Source organism: Bombus bifarius, unplaced genomic scaffold, assembly GCF_011952205.1.
Source record: "Bombus bifarius isolate JDL3187 unplaced genomic scaffold, Bbif_JDL3187 scf7180000007979, whole genome shotgun sequence".
Classification (NCBI taxonomy): domain Eukaryota; kingdom Metazoa; phylum Arthropoda; class Insecta; order Hymenoptera; family Apidae; genus Bombus; species Bombus bifarius.
In genome coordinates, this window is record NW_022884364.1 from 3012860 (window position 1) to 3032675 (window position 19816).

Consider the following 19816-nt stretch of genomic DNA (forward strand, 5'->3'; position numbering starts at 1 on the left):
ATTATTGCGTTTCTAGAAAGAACACTGTGGCGCTACGTTACTATTTTTTACTGTCGATAATATCGATTCCGACATTCATCCTCGTAACTTGAATTCTTTATGAAATTATGTATGTATATCGTAATGAATTATTTTTTATTCTGATTGGATTATTTTATCTTCTTTGGAGAAAAGATTGGTAAAAGATTAATGATCAGATTTACAAATATTTATTGTCAAATTTTTCATACAAATGTATATAAACGGCCGCGTTTTATTACAAGGCAGTGTAAATTCATCACGAAATTTTTTAAATCTTATTTTAATAATTAATAGTCTTATATCGTCATCCGTGCATTCATGCTTATGCGCTCTCTCTCTCTCTCTCTCTCTCTCTCCTTTTTTTTTTATTATTAGTACTTCACAGTGTACATATACATAAAAATACATTCACCCGGCTTGATAACGCATTGTTATAATACGTTGCGTTAAAATAAAGCGTGATATATAAAAGAATACTATTCACAATATTTACCTCAGTACTAATAAAAACAGTTGTTTTTAAGGACACTTTTCGCAGGCACTAATATTGTTCAGAGATTTATGAAAATATTTGTTATTTTTAATTCTGCCTGTATTAATGTAATGTATTATCAAGATTCACTGCATGGATATAATCACAGAAGATAGCCATAGGCTTATGTGTAAGTTTACATTCCTCTACGTAAGGCACTTCTTTTAAACGTTTACAATAAAACAAATATATAATATTAAATAAATTCAGTATTACTATGGACACTACTACACAAAATGGTTAACACCTTGTACTGTAAGACTTACTATTACATGATAAATATCGTTGTTCCAGGACAACGTACTTCAATGGGGAACACCGTATTATTTACGATAATAGTACAGTATATCTTGTAATTACCGTGCACTCGTGCAATCCCGTATTTACTAGCACATTGTGCAACTTTACAAAAGGCAAAACTGTTCAAAGCAGTTAATATTTTCTGACATACATTAAAATCATTCACCAGCAGTTAGTAAACGAAATGCTGAATCAAAAACCATCAAGTATTTATAAATATTTAATTACGTATACGGATGTAACTGCGGTGGAGGACGCGACGGTGTGGTAGAATTTTTTTGACTACTAGATGGTGGAGTTAAAAGACCACTTTCATTTGGACTCTGTCTACCAGGTTCAGCATTAGAGTCAGATTCATTTGTATCAGTAGAAGGTATTTCATGTACTAATCGTTGCTGCGCCCTTTCTAGCATGTTTAAATCTACAACATGAGTCTGTATACGATGTGATTCATCCATTACAATATTAGGCACTGCTGCCTTAAGTCCAGATCCAGAATGAGACTCCACAGGTGTTATTGTAGACCTTAAAAGGCATTGAGAATGTTCTTCAGCAGTTGTCATTGCAAAGGGCGTAAGCCATTTGACACAGGGTGCAAGCTGCTCCCATGGAATGCGTGATACTCTTAAAGCACATTCCCTTCCTTGCGTATGATAGATAGCTGCTGCAGCTATGTGACTATAAGGGAACTTCAAACTTCCTTCATCCAATGTAGCTAAATCTAATAGTTGAGCCGCCTGAGAATATTGTAGACCTCCATATTGTGGGTAAATAAATGCATTTGGCCTTGACCAGTCGCCTGATTCAATTTGCATATAGATATTAAGCCAGCCAGGAGCAGTGACTGGGGATAAGTTCCACCCAAGGCCTTTTAAAATCACTAATTCTTTCCCTAAAATTTCTTCCTCTGTGCAAGCTCCATCAGTAACATATGCAAACTCTGCTATTTTGGGTGGATATATTTCTTCAACCTATAAAAAGATTATCGATTATTCATTTAAAACTAATAAATCGACAAGTAAAAAAAAAAGAAAAACAAATACATATACAAACCTTGGCAGCTATGAAAAGGCATGTAATGCCTATTAATTGCAATTGATTTTTGGGTACATTTTGATGAATGGACAAATATCTGTCTATATAATCCATTGCAAGATAATAAGTCTCTCTATGTAGTTTGTATACTTCACAAACTTCAATCAACCAATCTAACAAAATTGCCCGCATTCTTGGTTGTAATGTTGGATGCCTTTGGAACATTTGTGGATTTCTTTGAGTAATAGTCTTTTGATCTCCCAAACACATAAGAGACCAAACTTGAGAACCATCAGCCCATGGAAATGATGGTAATGGGCTAGGTCTATTTGATGTATTATTAGAAGATGATGGTGTTAAAAAGCATGTTGCAGTTCTTAATTCAGACCATGTGGCTGGCTCTTGTTGCTCTTTCAATGGAGATACTTGATGTGGTGTACATGAATTTTCTAAAGAATGTACTGTATGACATGATTCTGTATATGACACATGTGATAAAGCTGGTATTTTACTAGGCGGATATACATTTTCTGAATCTTCAGAAATTTCTGTTGCCCGTCTTTTACGTTTTAAAGTTTGTGTTACTACTTTTCCTCCTTGTAAATAAGTCTGTGATTTTTTCCCATGTAAACTGAATAAGGGAAGAGAATGATTTGTTATTGACATTATTGCAGCAATATCAAATTATATTAAACAAGCTTAATGTCTTTGTAAAGTAGATAAAAATATTTTTAGAAGGTAACAAAGAATTACGTCCTAATTAACGTCTAACATTTTTTTCAAGTTAAATATATTCCATAGAAATATTACAATTTAATAAGGTCATTTACAAAGTATTCATGAATCTATAGAATAAAAATCCAAGCATATATTATTCATATAATATTGTTACAGCTTTTAAAAAGCAGATACTGATTAAAGAAGGTTATACATGCATATTTCTTAAATTTTTTTAAATCAGAAAGCACAGGAAATTGTATAGATCAATCTAATTTATATCAAACAAATTTTAAATGCTTCTGACTAAATACAGAAAGAATTGTATGAAATTTTGAGACCAAATGGAAACTCGTTCGCTCACCTCGTCTGTGGCATTTTGCTTCGGAATTGTCGACGTGTTCAAAAAATATTTCGAACGGGAACAGGCCTTTTTAATATGGATATAAATTAGCCGGTATTTTAATTTAACGTCCGCTCAATTATTACAGTATACGCTCCGTAATTTAGCCAGGAAAATGCCGAAAAGTAAAAGAGCGCGCAAAGCTTACACGCACCCGATCGCCATAATGCACGTATACTTGGCTGCGTTTGATTCAATATTTTGTGTCATAACTTTTCATTTATAAAATGTTTCTTAGCACGAAAATTTCTTAAAGTCTTTTCTGATACAGTTTCAAGCTTCGAGATATCACAGAATAGTAATTCTTCAAAAAAATACGGGACGTGGAACTCGAAGCGCGGGAGACCAGCGCGCGAAACGATGACCAACCCCTGCTTGCAATATGCCACTGTCACGCCCTCTATATATATAACATAACCTCAAAGGGGGAAAAAAATCACAAATTTTCAGTAAACACTTTCTTTGAAGTCCTATCGTTTAATTTCAGTTCATAAACACTATTAATTTCATGTACATGCATTGAATTTAAGGACTATACGAACGCAGTGCAACGTTGGCGTCCTCTGACAGACGCCCTGTTCATGTCACGCTTTTACAAGGTAAAATGTTGTAAAAGTTTGTAAAAAAACACTGTTCGTTAACCAGGAGAACTATATTTTACTCAAACAACGCGATACAGTCGTTCGAAAACATTAAATATTGTATACAAGCGATGCATAAATCCAAGGAGTCACAGCACCCACACGTTCTGCGCATCTGTTTCCCGCTCGATTTTACCACAACTTTTTCGAAGAATATGAGAAAATATTATCACACTTAAACACACTGTATACGCTTAAACTAAACAGGTACATAATCGTGCGGAAACGAGTATATACATATAAAATAACACTTTTGATTCACAAACTGAAGTTTACGTGTTGCTTTCGCGGGAACGCCAAACCTGTGGTCACCGGTAGTGTATTTGAGGCGCTGCTGTGCAATGGTATACATGATTCCTATTGGTCGCAACGAAGAGCACAGCTGGCGCTCAGCTGATCTGCTGTACACATACAAATGTGACTAATGCACGCATATACTTACGCCTTGACCACGCGGGAAATGTACGCGCGTAAATTGCTTTCCCTCTAAGGAGAAGTCATGAATCATAGAAATAAGAATAAAAGATATTTTGCCACGTATCACTTTTCCGTAGATATCATAAATCAATAATTTCGATATATGTCTTTACATATTCTACTTAATTGAATTTAAAATGTTTAATTTACATTTTGATGCGAAAAAAATTTTTTATTATAATAACATATCTATGAATTGACGTACACTGTTAATATCAATGTGTGTATCTAATTGTCTATTTGAATGTAGCAATATGATCGCAGACGATATAGCACAGAAGATAGAGCATAGATCTAACATTTTATAAAATTTTGTACAACTGAAATACCGATCTCACAAAAAGTTAGTTGTTTTGCGCCATCTACGATTTAGAATAGTTATATCTGAGATTATATTCAGCCACAAACGAAATACAAAATAGATCTATCATCCAATGGATTTTTTGTCTTACATGTCTGGGACTTCAAGGCCCCTTTACCATGTTGATCATTTCCAACATTACCAATTCAACACAGAGTATGATTACAACTTTACTAGCGGTTGATAGCCTTTTTCCAGGTGCTTATCTATTCTATGTCCCTCTAAAATTGAAAATAAAATTTCTGTCTAAAAGAAAGAAAAAAATTCTAATGATATGATATTAACTGTAGAACATTGATTAAATTATTAGTCTATTTCTGTAAGTATGTAATATTCAATTTCCCGTATCTCTTCTGTATTTATGATCATACTTAATTTTAATTCTAGCCATTATTAGTCCCGTTATCTTGTTTCTGTTGAATTGAAAATGATCCAGAAATAATAAGTGCGATAGAATGATAAATATGATTATTATTTTTTGTCTGGTTCTTTTTTATCAACTGAGTATTATAATTTCTAGTAACAACAGCAACTAATGTATGGCGCTCTATTTGCATGTGTAATCCTACGAATCAGTGAGTTGTCTACTCTAAACATTTTCATTGTCGTACTTATATTTTTATATATTTTTCATTAATTTTATGATATATGAAGGAATAATTAAAATATATTTTATACTACAATTAAACATAACAAATCTATATTTTTGATTTTTTAATCATTCAATAATAAGTATTTTTAAATATTTCAATTTATTACAATTCTAAATAGCTATAACTTTGTAGTGTTCTCGAAATAAGATAGAATTAATATCAAATTTATCTATATTTAAAATAATATCTTATTCTTGGCCATATGTTTTCTCTCTCTCTTTTTTCGGCTATCTCTCTCTTTTTATTGATATATTAATATATAGCATTAAAATTATACATTTAGGCATGGGTTCCATGTTCATAGAATCCGACACTGCGCTTGGTAGAGAATGTTGATAATCAGTTGGCAATCCTCCGTGATAGTGTCATCGTACCATGGGGTACTTGACCGAGGTAGACAGCCCTGGTTTTCTGGAAATCGTCAGTGGTCCGGTGCCATTAAACACGTTATATGTGTATTGCAATTTGATCCCGTAGCGCTGGGTCAGAAAGTAAGTTATACGAATTCCTGGGCATTCGGGTCTCTGCAGGTGGGTCACCAGGGTTTCTTTTTACATTCGGTCTCTTCGGTGTCGTAGCAATTCCTTCTCCGTTTCGTCGTTTGCATAACATCTAAGACCTGTCATACTGAACGTTTCAGAAAGATAATCTTTGCTAATATTGTTTCGCTAACTTTAGTTACGTATGTAACTAAAATTTCCCTACTTCATCTGTTCGTTTCTTTCGTTTTATGATCGACTAGTCTTCAAACTCAATATCGAGACAAAGATTTCACTTATATTTCGCCAACAACTACTTTTTTTAATCTGAAGTTTTTTTTATTATGTAGTTTATTCAATCAAAAAATTATAATAATTACTTTTATAGGACGTAAATGTACGTGAGCTTTTAAAAGGTGATGCAGGGCATAATGCCAGTTAAAACAAAATCTCGTGTTCCTGAAAATATGGGTATCACAGGTGGTTTGGTAGATGCCAGAGATAAGCAAGTGTTAAAGGAAGCAGTAGAAGCAGTTGTTAACAGCTTTGCTAAGCATACTCAAGGCTATGGAAGAGGTATTACTATTTCTTTTTTTATTCAATATTAAATTTGTTATATATTATTTCATTTTTTCTTATAGTAAATGTGGTAGAAGCTTTGCAAGAGTTTTGGCAAATGAAACAAAGTAGAGGAACAGAGCTAAGAAACGGAGCATTAGTTATTTATGAATCTGTACCTGGTACCAGTCCACCTTATGTATGTTATGTTACTCTCCCTGGCGGATCTTGCTTTGGTAGTTTTCAAAATTGCCCCACTAAAGCTGAAGCTCGTAGATCAGCAGCAAAAATTGCTTTAATGAATTCTGTTTTCAATGAACATCCAGCACGTAAGATAACAGATGATTTCATAGAGAAAGCTGTTGCAGAAGCAAGAGCTAGCTTTGCTAAGCCCTCTGCAACTTCCAACAGTGTTGGCAATCAAACACAGGTATGTTCTTAATTTTGTTCTTTGAGTATATCTATTATTTATGGGAATTATATTAAATGAATTGTTTAATTTTTAGGGAAATGGAGATGAGAAAGAAGATCCAAATACAGGTATAGGTGCATTTCGTTTTATGTTGGAATGCAACCGTGGGAGAACAATGTTAGAATTTCAAGAATTAATGACGGTCTTCCAATTACTTCATTGGAATGGGTCTTTGAAAGCAATGAGAGAAAGGCAATGTAGCAGACAAGAAGTAGTTGCTCATTACAGTCACCGAGCTTTAGATGATGATATGCGTAGTCAAATGGCGCTAGATTGGGTAGCAAGAGAACATGAAAGCGGTGGCGGCGTTGTTGCTATGGAGTTGGCATTGGCTGAAAGAGAACTTGAAGCAGCACGTTTAGCTGGAAGAGAACTTAGATTTCCTAAAGAAAAAAAGGATATATTAATGCTTGCACATGCTCAAGTATGCCCTCAGTGATTTTTACAAAGTGATCGTGCAATTTACATGCAAAAAGAGATACGACACTGGTTTTGCAAAAGCTGGTATTAGGGGAATATTTTTAATGACATACAATGTCACTATATTGTGAAGTGCTTTATTGTTGTCTAGCATTGAGACACATAATCAATTCCGTCCTTTTTATGAAGTATTTTTGGTGATAATAGAATATTAATGGAATTATAAACTTAATGTATTTTTAAGAATACCTTAAACGCGTGACTACTATTTTAAACTGCGATAAAAAAACACGCGCAGGACAAACCATTCAAATCAAAATTAATTATTAATTGTATATAGATATATTTCGATACAAAATCTTGTCTTCCGTTACAACCTTATGTCTCTTTCGCCTCATAATCATAGTATTACATATGTTCGACATATAGCGAGAATGCTTGGTGATGTATTGCTTGCCTGAGGAATATAAAAGAAATATGAATGGTTTTTTATCAAAACATCAATTCATATGTTTATCATTTATGAAATCATCATTCTATGTTATACATTTACATGATATTTACAAAACGGGCAGATTTGCTGTACTTAAGTAGTTATATACATGATATAAATTGTTTTAAAAATATTTTATTACTATTTTTAGATATCGATAAATACATGTTTTAATAAAATCTCATAATTTTAAGCACATGTGTTGTTTAACCCTAATATCAAGGTTGATTAGTAACTTCAGTGACAGCTTCTTTCAAGGATAATTTTGTGCTTTCGGCTTCTGCTTCTTCTTCTTGCATTGGATGAGATAATACCTTGTCTATAATTCCAAATTCCTTTGCCTCAGTAGGACTCATGAAATTATCTCTTTCCATACAACGTTCTGTAAAATTATAATGTACTAAAAACATTTAATTAACATGATTTTACAAATTCACATACCTATTTTTTCCAGGTCTAAGCCTGTATGCTTGACATATAAATGATTGATTTGCTTTTTAAGCTTCAATATTTCTAGGGCTTGTATTTGTATATCAGTAGCTTGGCCAGACACACCTCCTGATGGCTGATGTGTCATAATTCTTGCATTAGGCAATGAATGACGCATACCCTTTGTTCCTGCAGCTAATAATAAACTTGCCATTGAACATGCTTGTCCTACACACCATGTTGCAACAGGAGGTAAAACATATTGCATAGTATCATAAATACCAAGCCCAGCTGTTACACTTCCACCAGGTGAATTAATATACATATGAATTGGATTTTTACTATTTTCTGATTGAAGAAATAAGAGTTGAGCTATCACTACAGAGGACACATTATCTGTAATCTATAAAATGATATAATTTCTTTTATTTTTTACTTAAAAAAATTAATGAGAAATCATAAATTCTAGAAGAGTTTAAATGTAAATGGATTAGAAGGAACAAGGTACACACCGGGCCCATTAAACAAATAATCCTTTCTTTTAAGAGACGTGAGTAAATATCATATGCACGTTCTCCTCTTCCACTCTGTTCTACGACTACAGGTATAAAATTTAGGTACCTACTGCATACTTTCTGACCAGACCCCTGCAAATTTAGAAATATTCAGCCTTAATTATGAAAATGTAATAGTACTACTAGACCAAATTTTTGAAAATTTAAAAACAAAAAATTAAATATTGTCATACTAAAATACTTACAAAAATTTGTAGTAAATTATTTACTTTTTTTAACAACATTTTGATAATTTCACGTTTATTATTTTCATTAAATTCGGATATATATTACTGCAAACAATATTTTACATAACAAACTAATAAGCAGTCTGAGAGATCTTTGTTAAGAAACTAAAGAATAAAACATAACCTAAATAAAAAATTTGTTATTACGATTGATTAAACGACATGAAAAAAGTCTCTTCATTAATACAGTTGCATCATTTGTATCACGGTTAAAATAAGATAATCCAAATACTTCATTTTTCATACTATTGGTTTTGGCTGTTGTAGGTTATATTTTATTTCTTTTAATTTAACTTTCTTTATATAAGGAAATATTTAATATATTTCATTTTTTATCTTCAAGTCTCTATTCGAACAAACCAGTTAATCCAGTTACAAAGAATTTTTTTATAAAATGGCTGTCGAAACTAACTTGTCCTAAGTGCAACGTAAACAGGGCATTTCTTTATACAGTGTGTTTTATTCATTTGCATTATGACAAGTATCGTAGAATTGATTAACTGATTGCGCATAAAATATTACGTTTATAATATACGATTAAAATAACTTTATATATATATATTATACAATTAATTAAAAACATGTGAACGGTCTTTAATGTTTTTGTTATACGCACGGTCGTATATAATTGTGGTTATGTAACGTTAAGTTTGTTGTGTGCATTAATGTAGCCAGTTTAACTAAGGAGAGTACAGCAGAAAAGCGAAGTTTAACATTTAAATAATTTATGAATTATTGCAAATTTCTATTTGTAATATTGTCATCATATGACAGTTTCATTGAAACCCATTGGTTAGTAAAATCGATTTTACTTTATTTCAGTTAAGGTTAACTCTATGTTTGAACGTAGAAATCTTATCTTTTTAAATTACGAAATTTATATATACATGCAAAAATATTTTTACAGAGCAACAATGAATATATATTCATTATTCAGGACTACCTGTCAAACAATAAAATTTATGGCTCCAAAACTATCATCAATGGAACCATTCACAAAAATTATACATCGTAATATGCATCATATATGTGATAAACAATATTCAAATAATTTGTCAAATATGTATATGAACAAAATTAGTTCAATATTACTGCAACCATCACTACCAATGTATAATATCATATGTGGTTTGAAAATGAAGACTGTATTAAAACGAAGATGTAGACATTGCCTATTAATGTGGAGAAATGATAGGGCATACATAAAATGTAAGGTAAAACCAAAGCATAATCAAGTGGAAAGGAAGAAAAAGGAATATAAAACATGGATATTGACACATGCTTCACAAAGTAAAGTAAGGGAATGGTAGAGTATTATATACAAAAGGTAACATTTGAATTGTACTTTAAAATAAAATCATTTTAAGATAAAAATTCATATTTATTTAATTTATATTTCTCATGACAATAAATTTCTCATCGTTATGTGTTTTATATATGACACTGTACATTAATAATATGCAAGTATAATTTTATTTAAGTGCCTATATAGTATTTATATTATATTATTTTGAAAATTGTACTTAGCATCTGTACACACTGGATGCTGAAAAAAATAATATTGTTACTTTTTATTCGTTTTTGTATTATATTATGTTCATTGGTAAAAACTATATCTTACTATAAGGGGGACAGGTAAAAGTACAGATATTACGTAATGTTGTATATGGATGATATTTATTATAATAACTTGCAAAACCTCTAGGCATTGTGGGCACAAAGGGAAGAATAGTGGAATAACAAACCTGTTAACATATTACTTTACTATTGGAAAATATTTTATAATTATAAGTATATATTTTTAAAAAAAACATACCGTATTAGAATTAGTAGGAAAGGTTGGTAAAATTAGTTGACAACCTGTTAATGGTTTACTTGAAGGTGAAGGTGCAGTTTGCATTTTATTATAGTATTATTATAGTATTTATTAGAGTATAATATTAATAATATTATTATGGTATTAATAATATATATAAGTATTAATTTTATTAAATACCCTGTTTATAACAGGCTATTTTAATATTAGAATTTTTTTGATTAATTTTACGTATGATTTTAACAAGTATCCCAAAGTATACACAAAATCAGAAAATTGATCGTCGTGTTTTACCATTGTCATTTGTTTTGAGTTTCATTTTTTATTTAAAATCTGAACTATACAGTCTGTGCCGAATATCATTGTATGATAGATTGTACATAAACAGATTACAATAAAAAAAAAGTAGACACAAATTTTCGTTTTCGACAATATTTTATTATAATATGTATCTTATTTTGTATAATTACATTCATTTTAATTGAAATTAAAAATAAAAAGTTGTCAAAGAAGATATTTTGGTAAGGGAAAAGTAAAGATTATCATGTTTGAATTATTAACATTGATTTCATCCCATTTATCTAGTATTTTACTGTTCGTGATTTCTCTCCATTTGTCTGTATGTACAGAAGAGATTCCACCTGACCAAGCCTGGAAATGTTTTAACATTTTATACAATTTTATCTTTTCATAATTAAAAAAAGGTGTAGAAAGAATATATCATTAGATAAGATTCTGATAGAAACCTTTTCACAATGTAGTGCCCATGCGTAAATCATTTTGTTTTCCATTTTTTTGCATACTTTCTGTAATTTTTTCAAAATCTTTATTGCGTTACTTTTCTGCGATTTTATCATCCAATAATAAGCTTTCAGCAACATATATCTATAGTAATACCAAATATTTCACTTCAATATTATAATTCAGTCATTTAGAATTGAAGCTGTTAATAAATATTAAAGTATACCTGGGAATTACGATTTCAACAATTTTGCTCATTTTCTTTGTATCTTTAAATATGCTTTTAATCTCCATCATAGTAATAGCTGCATCAGCATTTCGACTATTTAGTTTATGCACTATGCAGATGATGCTTTAATAAATTCCCAAGAATTTTGCAATAAATGCTTTTAAACTTTGAAGTAAAAAGATATATACCATAAAGAATTAGTAGGCCTTCGAGCTTTTTTAAAGCAGTAATTGTTGCTGCAACTATATGTTCATCCATTATGTTAATGCTCTCCACGTTTCTACCGCTCCATACTTTCGCAGCTTCCCATTCTTCAGTTCTAATACACCTTAGAGACAAATGTTACCAATTTTTGTTTTGATGTTAATGATATATTTTTCAGTTTTTTATAAAAATTAAGACGAAAATTTATGAGTAGATACCATAGCCACATTGACGTGAAATATCGTCTTTCTGCTTCTGGATCATGTAAACTGATCATTTGTTCGCCTTCCTGAAGAAAGTACTGTTCACAAGCTTGGAAAGGAAGAATCGTTAATCCAGTATCTAAATGGACGTCAGCGCAAAGTGCATAATACCAAGTACGTCCAGATTTGTCAAAATTATGATGAGATATAAACTCTATAATTATATAGAATATTTACGAAATTTTTCAAAGGTATCAACAATTATAATTAGGTAGTTTATTACCTAATTCCCTTAATTGAGTAACTACTTCCGGATGTCGGCAAGAGATCATCAGCAAATGAATTAATCGTGGTAGTACCACCAGCTTCAAGAATGTGGATCCGATCGCACTGGCCATCCTACTACAAATGAAACCGATTTGAATAGCTTTTGAGATCTGTCCCCTTATCCAGCGAGAAAAGAATATTCCTGTGTAAAGTTGGACGATCACATTCAGTTCTTGAGCTTCAAGTGTTTCTCTGCTTTCGTTGCAAATATTGATAGCTCTTTGTTCCAAATATGGAACTATATATCTGTAGAATAGTATAAAAGTTTCGTCATAATATCGAATGTTCGATCATAATCTGAAAATTCTCACCTGTCTTGATACATATGTGCTGTGATTAGCATGTTGGTGAACGATGTACAGAGAATGTATAAATCTTTGTTAGATTCCAAAGCTGCGTTCAAACCCCACATTGCTGCTAAGCGAGCGTGTTTCTTCATCCCTTTAAACTATATAAAACAGTATAAGTGTGTTTTACGTTCACATAATTTCAATTCAGTCAATTACCCTGAAGAGTTCGAACATTTGCGCCAAGCATTCTGATAATTGTTTAGTATAATCCACATTGTCTCCTTCGAGACTGTTTAGCAGCTCTGTCTTCTTGGGACATATCAATTTTATTTTTAAGTTCATCAATTGCGTGAGCGAGCTCAGATCGATCATCATTTCTAGCTTTGGAAATCTGTATCCTAAATTTTTCAATGCCATTTTGAGAGATCCTTCGGCTTCGAAAATGGAACCGCTTTCAAGAAAACATTGTCCTTGAAGAGTCTGTATCTTCGCAGTGAGATAGGGTAAAAGAACTATTTCGTCTTCGTTCGATTCGAATAGCTTCAAGTATTAGATGTGTTGGATTACATAAATATTAAACTTTTAGAACAGAAATTTGTATACCTTCACTAGGACAGTTTCGCTTTCTGATAGAAGCTTTCGAGCTTGAGGTATATTACAATTCATCAAGCAAATTTCTGCAAATTCTAGAAGAGCAGTGAGCGTCTTTTCAATATTCCCTGAAATGTTATGTTTTAATCACGTTATGTTTAATCGTAATTACTAATTGGACGAGTTATGATTAAGAATAATACTTACCAATGCCACGACAATGGTCGAGTATTTGAGTATAGACTGTCATCAGTATCAGTTCACACAGGCAGTTAGAAAAATCTACATCTGAAAACGTTACCGTCGGTTTCCTTTCCACACGTCGAAATAGGTTCAGGCAAGAAAGTAATTCCTTTTTCTCTATTACTTAATGTTATTATCAGTGTTACTCGAGAAGAAATTATCGAAAGTTGATAGGGTTTTTCAAAACTTTTCAATTTACTTTTTTTGTCTTCCTTGTTAACAGCCTCATCGTTATAATCCAGTTCAAACATTTCATCGATGTCTGTCATTTTTTTCTTTCTATCTTCTTTGTTTGATGTTTTCCCCAATAATTTTGCGAATTGACCCTCTCCGCAAGAAACACAACGTCTTGTATAGTGTTGCAAATATTTCAATGCCTGGTTGTGTAATTCTATCTTCTGATTTTCCGTAAGCAATCTTCATGAATATTTTATTAATATTATGTGATTGTTTTTTTAATATTAATAATTATCTTGTAATTAATTAAATTAGTACTGATAAGTGGTGTCACGAAACATTGACATCTTAAATCTCATCAAGCCGCAGGAAGCATATCTTGGCAAATCTACCAGTTCATCTAAGAAAATACATCTCTGCAGTAGTCAAGTCAAGTCATCAAGTCAATTTACATATATGTGTAACTTTATACATTTCCCTTAACTGCTTTCGTTCTTGATTGCAATTAATACCTGGAATAGTGAGACCAATGCACTTGCAGAATACGTCCATCTCTGAATTAGGATTTCGCATATTTTTTATAAATACTATAGGGCCCGCATTTTTGGAGAAGTCCCCAATTGCACAGCCGAAGACTCGTATTTCAAAGAGTTTCGTAACAGCTAATAAGTCGTACAGTTCTAGATGATCAGGTAAACATTATCATATCGCAAATAATAAACGTGTTTTACCAAGTCCGATTTCTCTTTTAGCAGTGATGGACATTAAACTTTCTAGCATATGTCTATTCACCGTTTCCCCGATCACTGAAGCACATTTCAAGAGAAGTTGATCAAGAGGTGTCAACGAATCGTAAAGCTTCAATATCATAGCTAACGTAACAAGATATTTCATGTTATTTATCAATATGATATTATTCTGGTGGATTAGTATTTCTTTTTACCATCCATCGTAATTTCAGAATCCACGTCTTCATACATGAAGTTCTCAGCAATGTTACAAATCGCGATTATGGTTTCCTCATTGTCGATACTCAAATGTGGTTTCTTTAGAGTCATCATGTCTTCCTCCAACAACGATATCACGCTGTCCTGAAGTAAAGTATTGTTATCATCTCATGTAAAAGATTGGTAAGAACGTACTTTGAAGCTCGCTCTGTACATCTGCCATTTGTCTTTTCGATAATCAGGACTAGATCCGTCTCTTTCCATTACGCTTGAAATAAATCTGATTTTAAATTCCGCGGGATTAGTACTTATTCATAACATTTGTATAAGTATATGTTTTCGAGTAAACCTTTCCAACATAGATACAGGAGGTAACACATAGCCCTTTATATTTGCTTCCCTTTTCGTTATATTTACTATCTCTAAACCACCGACTTGGAGAAGACTCACTAAATAACTCTCGATCCAGCCAGGATTCCCGAAGCTTCTTTCTTGTATCAGTCTTTAGAAAAATTGAGACAAGATCAGTGACAGAATTTTGTCAAATCTGCAAGTTTATTCAATTTACTTTTCCAATTCTGCAGGTAAACCATTTACATTAAGTATCTGACACGCTAAGCCAGCATGGTACCACTTGTCTATTCCAATCAATTCAATTACCTTTTAACGAACAATTCAAGTCTTCATTGTTATTCGATTCATATTCGAAAGAAGCAAATAAATAAGTACCTTCGCTCTGTGCAAAAAATTTAAATATAACGGAAAGTCTGTGTTCAATTTCCGACCAATAGTCAGTGCAAAGAATATTTTGTCTCTTTTTGTAAGGACATCGAAGATTTCCAAAGACTCCCGATCGACATATTCCGCATCATCGATGATCACCACCCACAATTCTTCGAAGCAGCCTTTCATTAATTTCAATAGGAACTTTCTTAAAAGTTTTTGTTTGTCCATATCAGTGAGAGCGTTATAACGATGAGTGATAGAGAAATGCACATTGAAGGGTTGATTAAAAACACACAGGTAGTACGTGTGCTTCATTTTGCCCAGTCGTAAAAGCAGTTTGTCTTCGCGCTCTTTTCGCGTAGAAGTGCGGGTGAAACCAAGAGGCATTGAAAATAATAAATGTACCAAGTTGTACGGGGCCTACTCTAAGAGATAAATCACATTTCTTTGCCGTTTACATTTAAATTTCACTCTGTTTCATATTAAAAATATCTTATCGATGAAATGTTAATACTGATGATTATTGATTAAATTCTAAAATTTTATAGCAATTGAAAAGGTCAACCTTGTTATCCTCTGCTTGTAAAGAAATGTAATTATAGCGCGTTTCCACTGGAATGTTTTGCGTAAATTCATCTAATAACCTTGTCTTTCCTATTCGTGGGTCGCCTCTTTGTGGATACGATGGTTGAAAAATGTATATTATTCGATAGAATGTTTTAACTATAATGGCGAAATAATAAGGATAAGTACTTTATGATAAGTGTATTATATTTTGGTCGTGCGCCACGGTTTTTTTTAGTCCTCTTGGAATATTCTAAGAGTCTCATTAGCATCCTTCTAAAAATTTTAAGTTCCTCGGTTCGACCAAGTAAAGGATACTTACTGAAAACTATGTCTGATACAATGTACCTAATGAATTAGACATGAATTCAATAATCTTGTTCCCAGAATGTTAATATAAAATAAATGTTAATACCAGGAATAGAATTACTTTGGTTGTTCCTGAAATTCATATATCGGTCCGATATTGGTGATTCCTTTTAAGTATCTTGGTTCTTGTAAAATGAAGTGCCTCGCCTCTAAGTGAGAATTGAGGAAACTTTCTCGATCGCAGACCACCTAGCAATTCTTTGTTTTTCCTTTTCCTTCGGTGAATTAACATTTGGTTATACACTAACTCTCACCTTGTCTCTATACGCAACCATAAGCCTCGCAGCCTTGTTCACTGATATTCCAATCACGGTGTATTCTCTCCGTAAAATGTGCCCTACGACTCCACAGTATGTCACTCCCGTTGTCACGCCTACCGTTACAGATTTCACATTTTCTATCGCTATGAGATTCGATCGTAACTTCGACGCGCATCTTAAACCGATTTGCGATTCTAGTTCATGTTTGTCGCCTCGTAAACCGAACACACAAAGGAACATTAAGTCCTTGTCGAAGAGGGACGTCTTGTTCACGCATCCGTGCATCCCATCGACGATCCTTCAGTCGAAAAGTCGTAGGAAGATTGATCGATAAAATAGATCACAGCCCGACGAGAAGGAAATAGGCTTACTTGCACACTAGTTTATAAGCAAAGTTCACTAAGGCAATTAATTGTTTTTTGCCTACGTTGGAAGTGATTACATTGATAAAGAGAATCACCACCTGTCTCATTTCGGTCAGATATTCCAATGGTTCGTCCATTTCGGTAGACCGAATGACTGGTCTCAGCATGTAGCTTCGTAAAGCTTCTTTCAAACAAGCTTGTGCTGCCTTTATAACTTTAGGCCGTACTAAAAACATTATATTTTTAAGCACCGAATTTTTTTTCGGAATATGACAGTCTGTTCTGCTTACAGCTGTAATCGACTTGCTTAAATTTTCCACTCTCGTAAGTCGTACCAGTTATATTCATCATCACCATCTTAGATTCAGGATCCATTCTGGGAATTATCGTCGAATCATAAAAATCCGGCTCATATTCGTTGTCTTCGTCTATGTGAAGTATGAAAGATATATTTTTTTGATTTCATAAAACTTTTACGAAAGACTTGGACGACAAAGATATATTTGAATTTTAACACTACCATCTGTACTGATGATTGATTCGTCAACTTTAGCTTGATACCACATGCTCGTGCAAGATATAATAAGTGTGTGTATACCATCTGGAAGCGTTTCATGGACATATTCGTTTGGATTAGCCCACTGCCAGCTACTAGGAGCCACTAGGATATCGCCTCCTCTAATAAAATTAATATAAAAATTATAAATCACTAACGTAAGTTTTCTCTGATTACCGGCAAAGGCCTTCGGCGAATTTCACATCCCACACTGGTGTACCGGTGATAATATAGTGTGACATGGATTCGGGATCTCCGATAGATGTGAAGTATGTCTTTCCAGAAGCAATAGCTAATTTTACTATAAAAATATTAGAAACCTGTTGTAAATTGCGAATGCTCGAATGTTCAATAATAATAATAATCAGAGATATCTTTTTCTCATTGAACAAACCCTTAAGAGTCACTCCAACTTCAGTATCATAGGACCCAAAATGTTTCTGAATGATGCAAGCAGTTTGCATCGCTGCTATGGCCAAGTCTCGCATCATCATTCCTTCATGGAGCTTCCACATCACGATAAACGCATCTCCAGAAAATTTCAATACGTCACCATTGTGGGAAAGTATTTCTTGTACCATAGCACCGATGTAACTGTTCAAGGTTTCTGTCAGTTTCGAAGGTCCGCCTTTTCCGGTTTTAGTGTATTTCTCAGCGAGGTCTGTAAAACCTTTATCAGGAATATCTTTACGTTATTAACTGCTTGATTATTAATCCAAATTTTATATTCACATGTTTCTGCAAATTTTTTTTTATTTAGAATGGAATCGTCTTCGTGTTATACCTGATATGTCACCAAGCATTAAAGTGGTGTAGTACATTCTGGTATTATAATCGTCATAGTGATCCAGAATTTCATCCGGACACATCGAAGCGAATATTTTCGTGTGATGCTCGAGTCTTAATTGCTCTGATTTTAACTCACTCTCCTCGGAATGGTCCACGAATTTCCTTTTTAGCGTGAACACTTGGATATATGTTAATTACTTTTTAGACTTTATTAAAATAATTATTTAATAATATTAAATTCTAATTACATTAACTTACCATCTATGTTTAGTTTTTTACGAATTTCTCTTCGCGCAATTCTAGCAGGATTGTACACAATTTGGTTATTCATATTTTATCCCTAACAAAATGTATTCTGATTTAATTTATTATTTATAGGTTTGATTTATTAGAAGAAATAACGTTACCCTAAGCGATCTTCTTTTATTGGGCAACTTCAGTACAGTCACAGATTTATATTATATTCTCCATCACTACTTTGATTCTTTAAATTTATGTCCTCATTTATCAAAGTGGCTGCTATATCGTAATAGACTCGCCTATTACAAGGTTTAAGAGATATAATGCTACTTTGTTTTCTTTCATAAGTGTATTTATTCAATTCAATGCCAGGTCTATAATCAAAGTCTCGGAGTAGGGGGTCAGCGTTTAACAATGAATACACTTCCCGTGACAATAGACAATATGTGTTTATTTAATAGTCTCGCTATATAGATACTTAATATGACTTGTCGTTCTAACAGATCGCTGCCTACAACGTGACGGCCGAATTTTATTGTGCCTGGCCCTACTAGTTCCTTATTGTGCTTGAATCTATGATGGGTCGACGTCATTTTTGGTTTACTTAATTACATCTTTCTCTCTTTCTTTCTGTCTCTCTCTCTCTATTTTTCTTTCTTTCCCTTTCTCTCTTTCTTTTTCTCTCCCTTTCTCTCTCTCTCTTTCTCTCTCTCTCTCTCTCTCTTTCGTTCATTCCTCACACCGTCGGCTGCCAACTGACAAATTGGATTATACTCGCTATTTCTTTAAGACGTCGCGACACACGAAATCGAGTTTCACGAATGTAGGAATTCCTTTTTGCGTGATCTCTAAGAAATTAATTACTTCTTCCCTATTGATCTGTTTCTTTTTCTCCGTGTTTCTTTTTTTTTTTCATGCTGTTTTCACGCAACACATATTAATGTCTGTAACATGATCGATGAACACATTAGTCTTACGTTGTGTGTATGACGTAGTTATCTCTTTGAAAATGTAGATTTATCATTTTTACAAGTGATACGTACACGTAAAACGAAATAGCAATATCATTACATGTATATAGTTTTGTAAACGATTACCATTAATCAGCAACTACACTGCTTACTCGTGAAAGATAAAGAAAGGAAATTATATGTACAGATTTCTTCGCAATCAATATGTCGACTTCGATGCCGTTCATCTATTGAGATACCAAAAGGACAATGTTACAAAATTTCACCAACTGCAAATCTGTGTTGTGTGTGTAGTTACCGGTTAATCGGTATTTTCCCTAAATAATACAGGAATTATTGGGAAATGAACGCTGCAACAACCGCAAAAAGTTTTCTTAGTCGATTTTTCCCACGATGTATTATGTTTGCGTTTCGT

At 32.8% G+C, this 19816-nt stretch overlaps 4 protein-coding genes across 7 annotated transcripts; 1 reads left to right on the top strand and 3 right to left on the bottom strand.

The window, feature by feature from the left end:
* Positions 1-186: 186 nt before the first annotated feature.
* LOC117204724 (G1/S-specific cyclin-E1) lies at positions 187-3980 on the bottom strand. The gene is made up of 3 exons (XM_033442415.1): positions 2970-3980; positions 1907-2519; positions 187-1824 (listed from the first exon to the last, which is right to left on the bottom strand). Exons 1-3 carry the CDS (start codon positions 2981-2983, stop codon positions 1078-1080), a joined length of 1374 nt encoding a protein of 457 aa, XP_033298306.1. The 5' UTR covers positions 2984-3980; the 3' UTR covers positions 187-1077.
* A 1494-nt stretch (positions 3981-5474) lies between these two features.
* Positions 5475-7338, top strand: LOC117204675 (protein limb expression 1 homolog). Of its 2 annotated transcripts, none has more exons than XM_033442298.1 (4): positions 5475-5631; positions 6008-6195; positions 6261-6607; positions 6684-7338. In XM_033442298.1, the coding sequence occupies exons 2-4, from the start codon at positions 6039-6041 to the stop codon at positions 7086-7088; spliced, it is 909 nt and encodes a 302-aa protein (XP_033298189.1). In that variant the 5' UTR covers positions 5475-5631; positions 6008-6038; the 3' UTR covers positions 7089-7338. The 2 variants fall into 2 exon arrangements, with proteins under 2 accessions (XP_033298189.1, XP_033298188.1); XM_033442297.1 differs by having other exon boundaries at positions 5491-5670.
* Positions 7339-7573: 235 nt separating this feature from the next.
* On the bottom strand, positions 7574-9571 carry LOC117204676 (ATP-dependent Clp protease proteolytic subunit). 3 transcript variants are annotated; one of them, XM_033442299.1, is made up of 5 exons: positions 9206-9571; positions 8752-8838; positions 8504-8638; positions 8004-8394; positions 7678-7944 (listed from the first exon to the last, which is right to left on the bottom strand). In XM_033442299.1, exons 2-5 carry the CDS (start codon positions 8788-8790, stop codon positions 7781-7783), a joined length of 729 nt encoding a protein of 242 aa, XP_033298190.1. In that variant the 5' UTR covers positions 8791-8838; positions 9206-9571; the 3' UTR covers positions 7678-7780. The 3 variants fall into 3 exon arrangements, with proteins under 3 accessions (XP_033298191.1, XP_033298190.1, XP_033298192.1); XM_033442301.1 differs by having other exon boundaries at positions 8004-8186; positions 8274-8394; positions 8752-9571; XM_033442300.1 differs by having other exon boundaries at positions 7574-7944; positions 8752-9571.
* Positions 9572-10932: 1361 nt separating this feature from the next.
* LOC117204767 (adenylate cyclase type 10-like) lies at positions 10933-18521 on the bottom strand. The gene is given in 28 exon segments (XM_033442494.1): positions 10933-11260; positions 11356-11494; positions 11577-11688; positions 11768-11907; positions 12002-12200; positions 12270-12559; positions 12625-12761; positions 12820-13143; positions 13207-13322; positions 13402-13560; positions 13637-13854; positions 13933-14014; positions 14127-14276; positions 14346-14551; positions 14593-14700; positions 14881-15063; positions 15130-15221; positions 15291-15759; positions 16041-16199; positions 16282-16409; positions 16475-16778; positions 16852-17071; positions 17136-17309; positions 17312-17523; positions 17579-17702; positions 17796-18071; positions 18186-18368; positions 18449-18521. Coding segments are annotated over 28 exon segments (5124 nt in total). The 3' UTR covers positions 10933-11113.
* Between the last annotated feature and the right edge of the window lie 1295 nt (positions 18522-19816).

What these genes read in the sequence shown, in the direction of transcription:
- LOC117204675 (XM_033442298.1), top strand. Translation starts at nt 6,039, where the DNA reads ATGCAGGGCATAATGCCAGTTAAAACAAAATCTCGTGTTCCTGAAAAT. An exon ending in TACTCAAGGCTATGGAAGAG is followed by an intron (nt 6,196 to 6,260) that starts GTATTACTATTT and finishes TTTTTCTTATAG; the next exon opens with TAAATGTGGTAGAAGCTTTG. An exon ending in GTGTTGGCAATCAAACACAG is followed by an intron (nt 6,608 to 6,683) that starts GTATGTTCTTAA and finishes TTTAATTTTTAG; the next exon opens with GGAAATGGAGATGAGAAAGA.
- LOC117204676 (XM_033442300.1), bottom strand. Translation starts at nt 8,790, where the DNA reads ATGTTGTTAAAAAAAGTAAATAATTTACTACAAATTTTT. An exon ending in ATAATTTACTACAAATTTTT is followed by an intron (nt 8,639 to 8,751) that starts GTAAGTATTTTA and finishes CTAAATTTGCAG; the next exon opens with GGGTCTGGTCAGAAAGTATG. An exon ending in TTATTTGTTTAATGGGCCCG is followed by an intron (nt 8,395 to 8,503) that starts GTGTGTACCTTG and finishes ATCATTTTATAG; the next exon opens with ATTACAGATAATGTGTCCTC.
- LOC117204724 (XM_033442415.1), bottom strand. An exon ending in GCCTTTTCATAGCTGCCAAG is followed by an intron (nt 1,825 to 1,906) that starts GTTTGTATATGT and finishes ATCTTTTTATAG; the next exon opens with GTTGAAGAAATATATCCACC.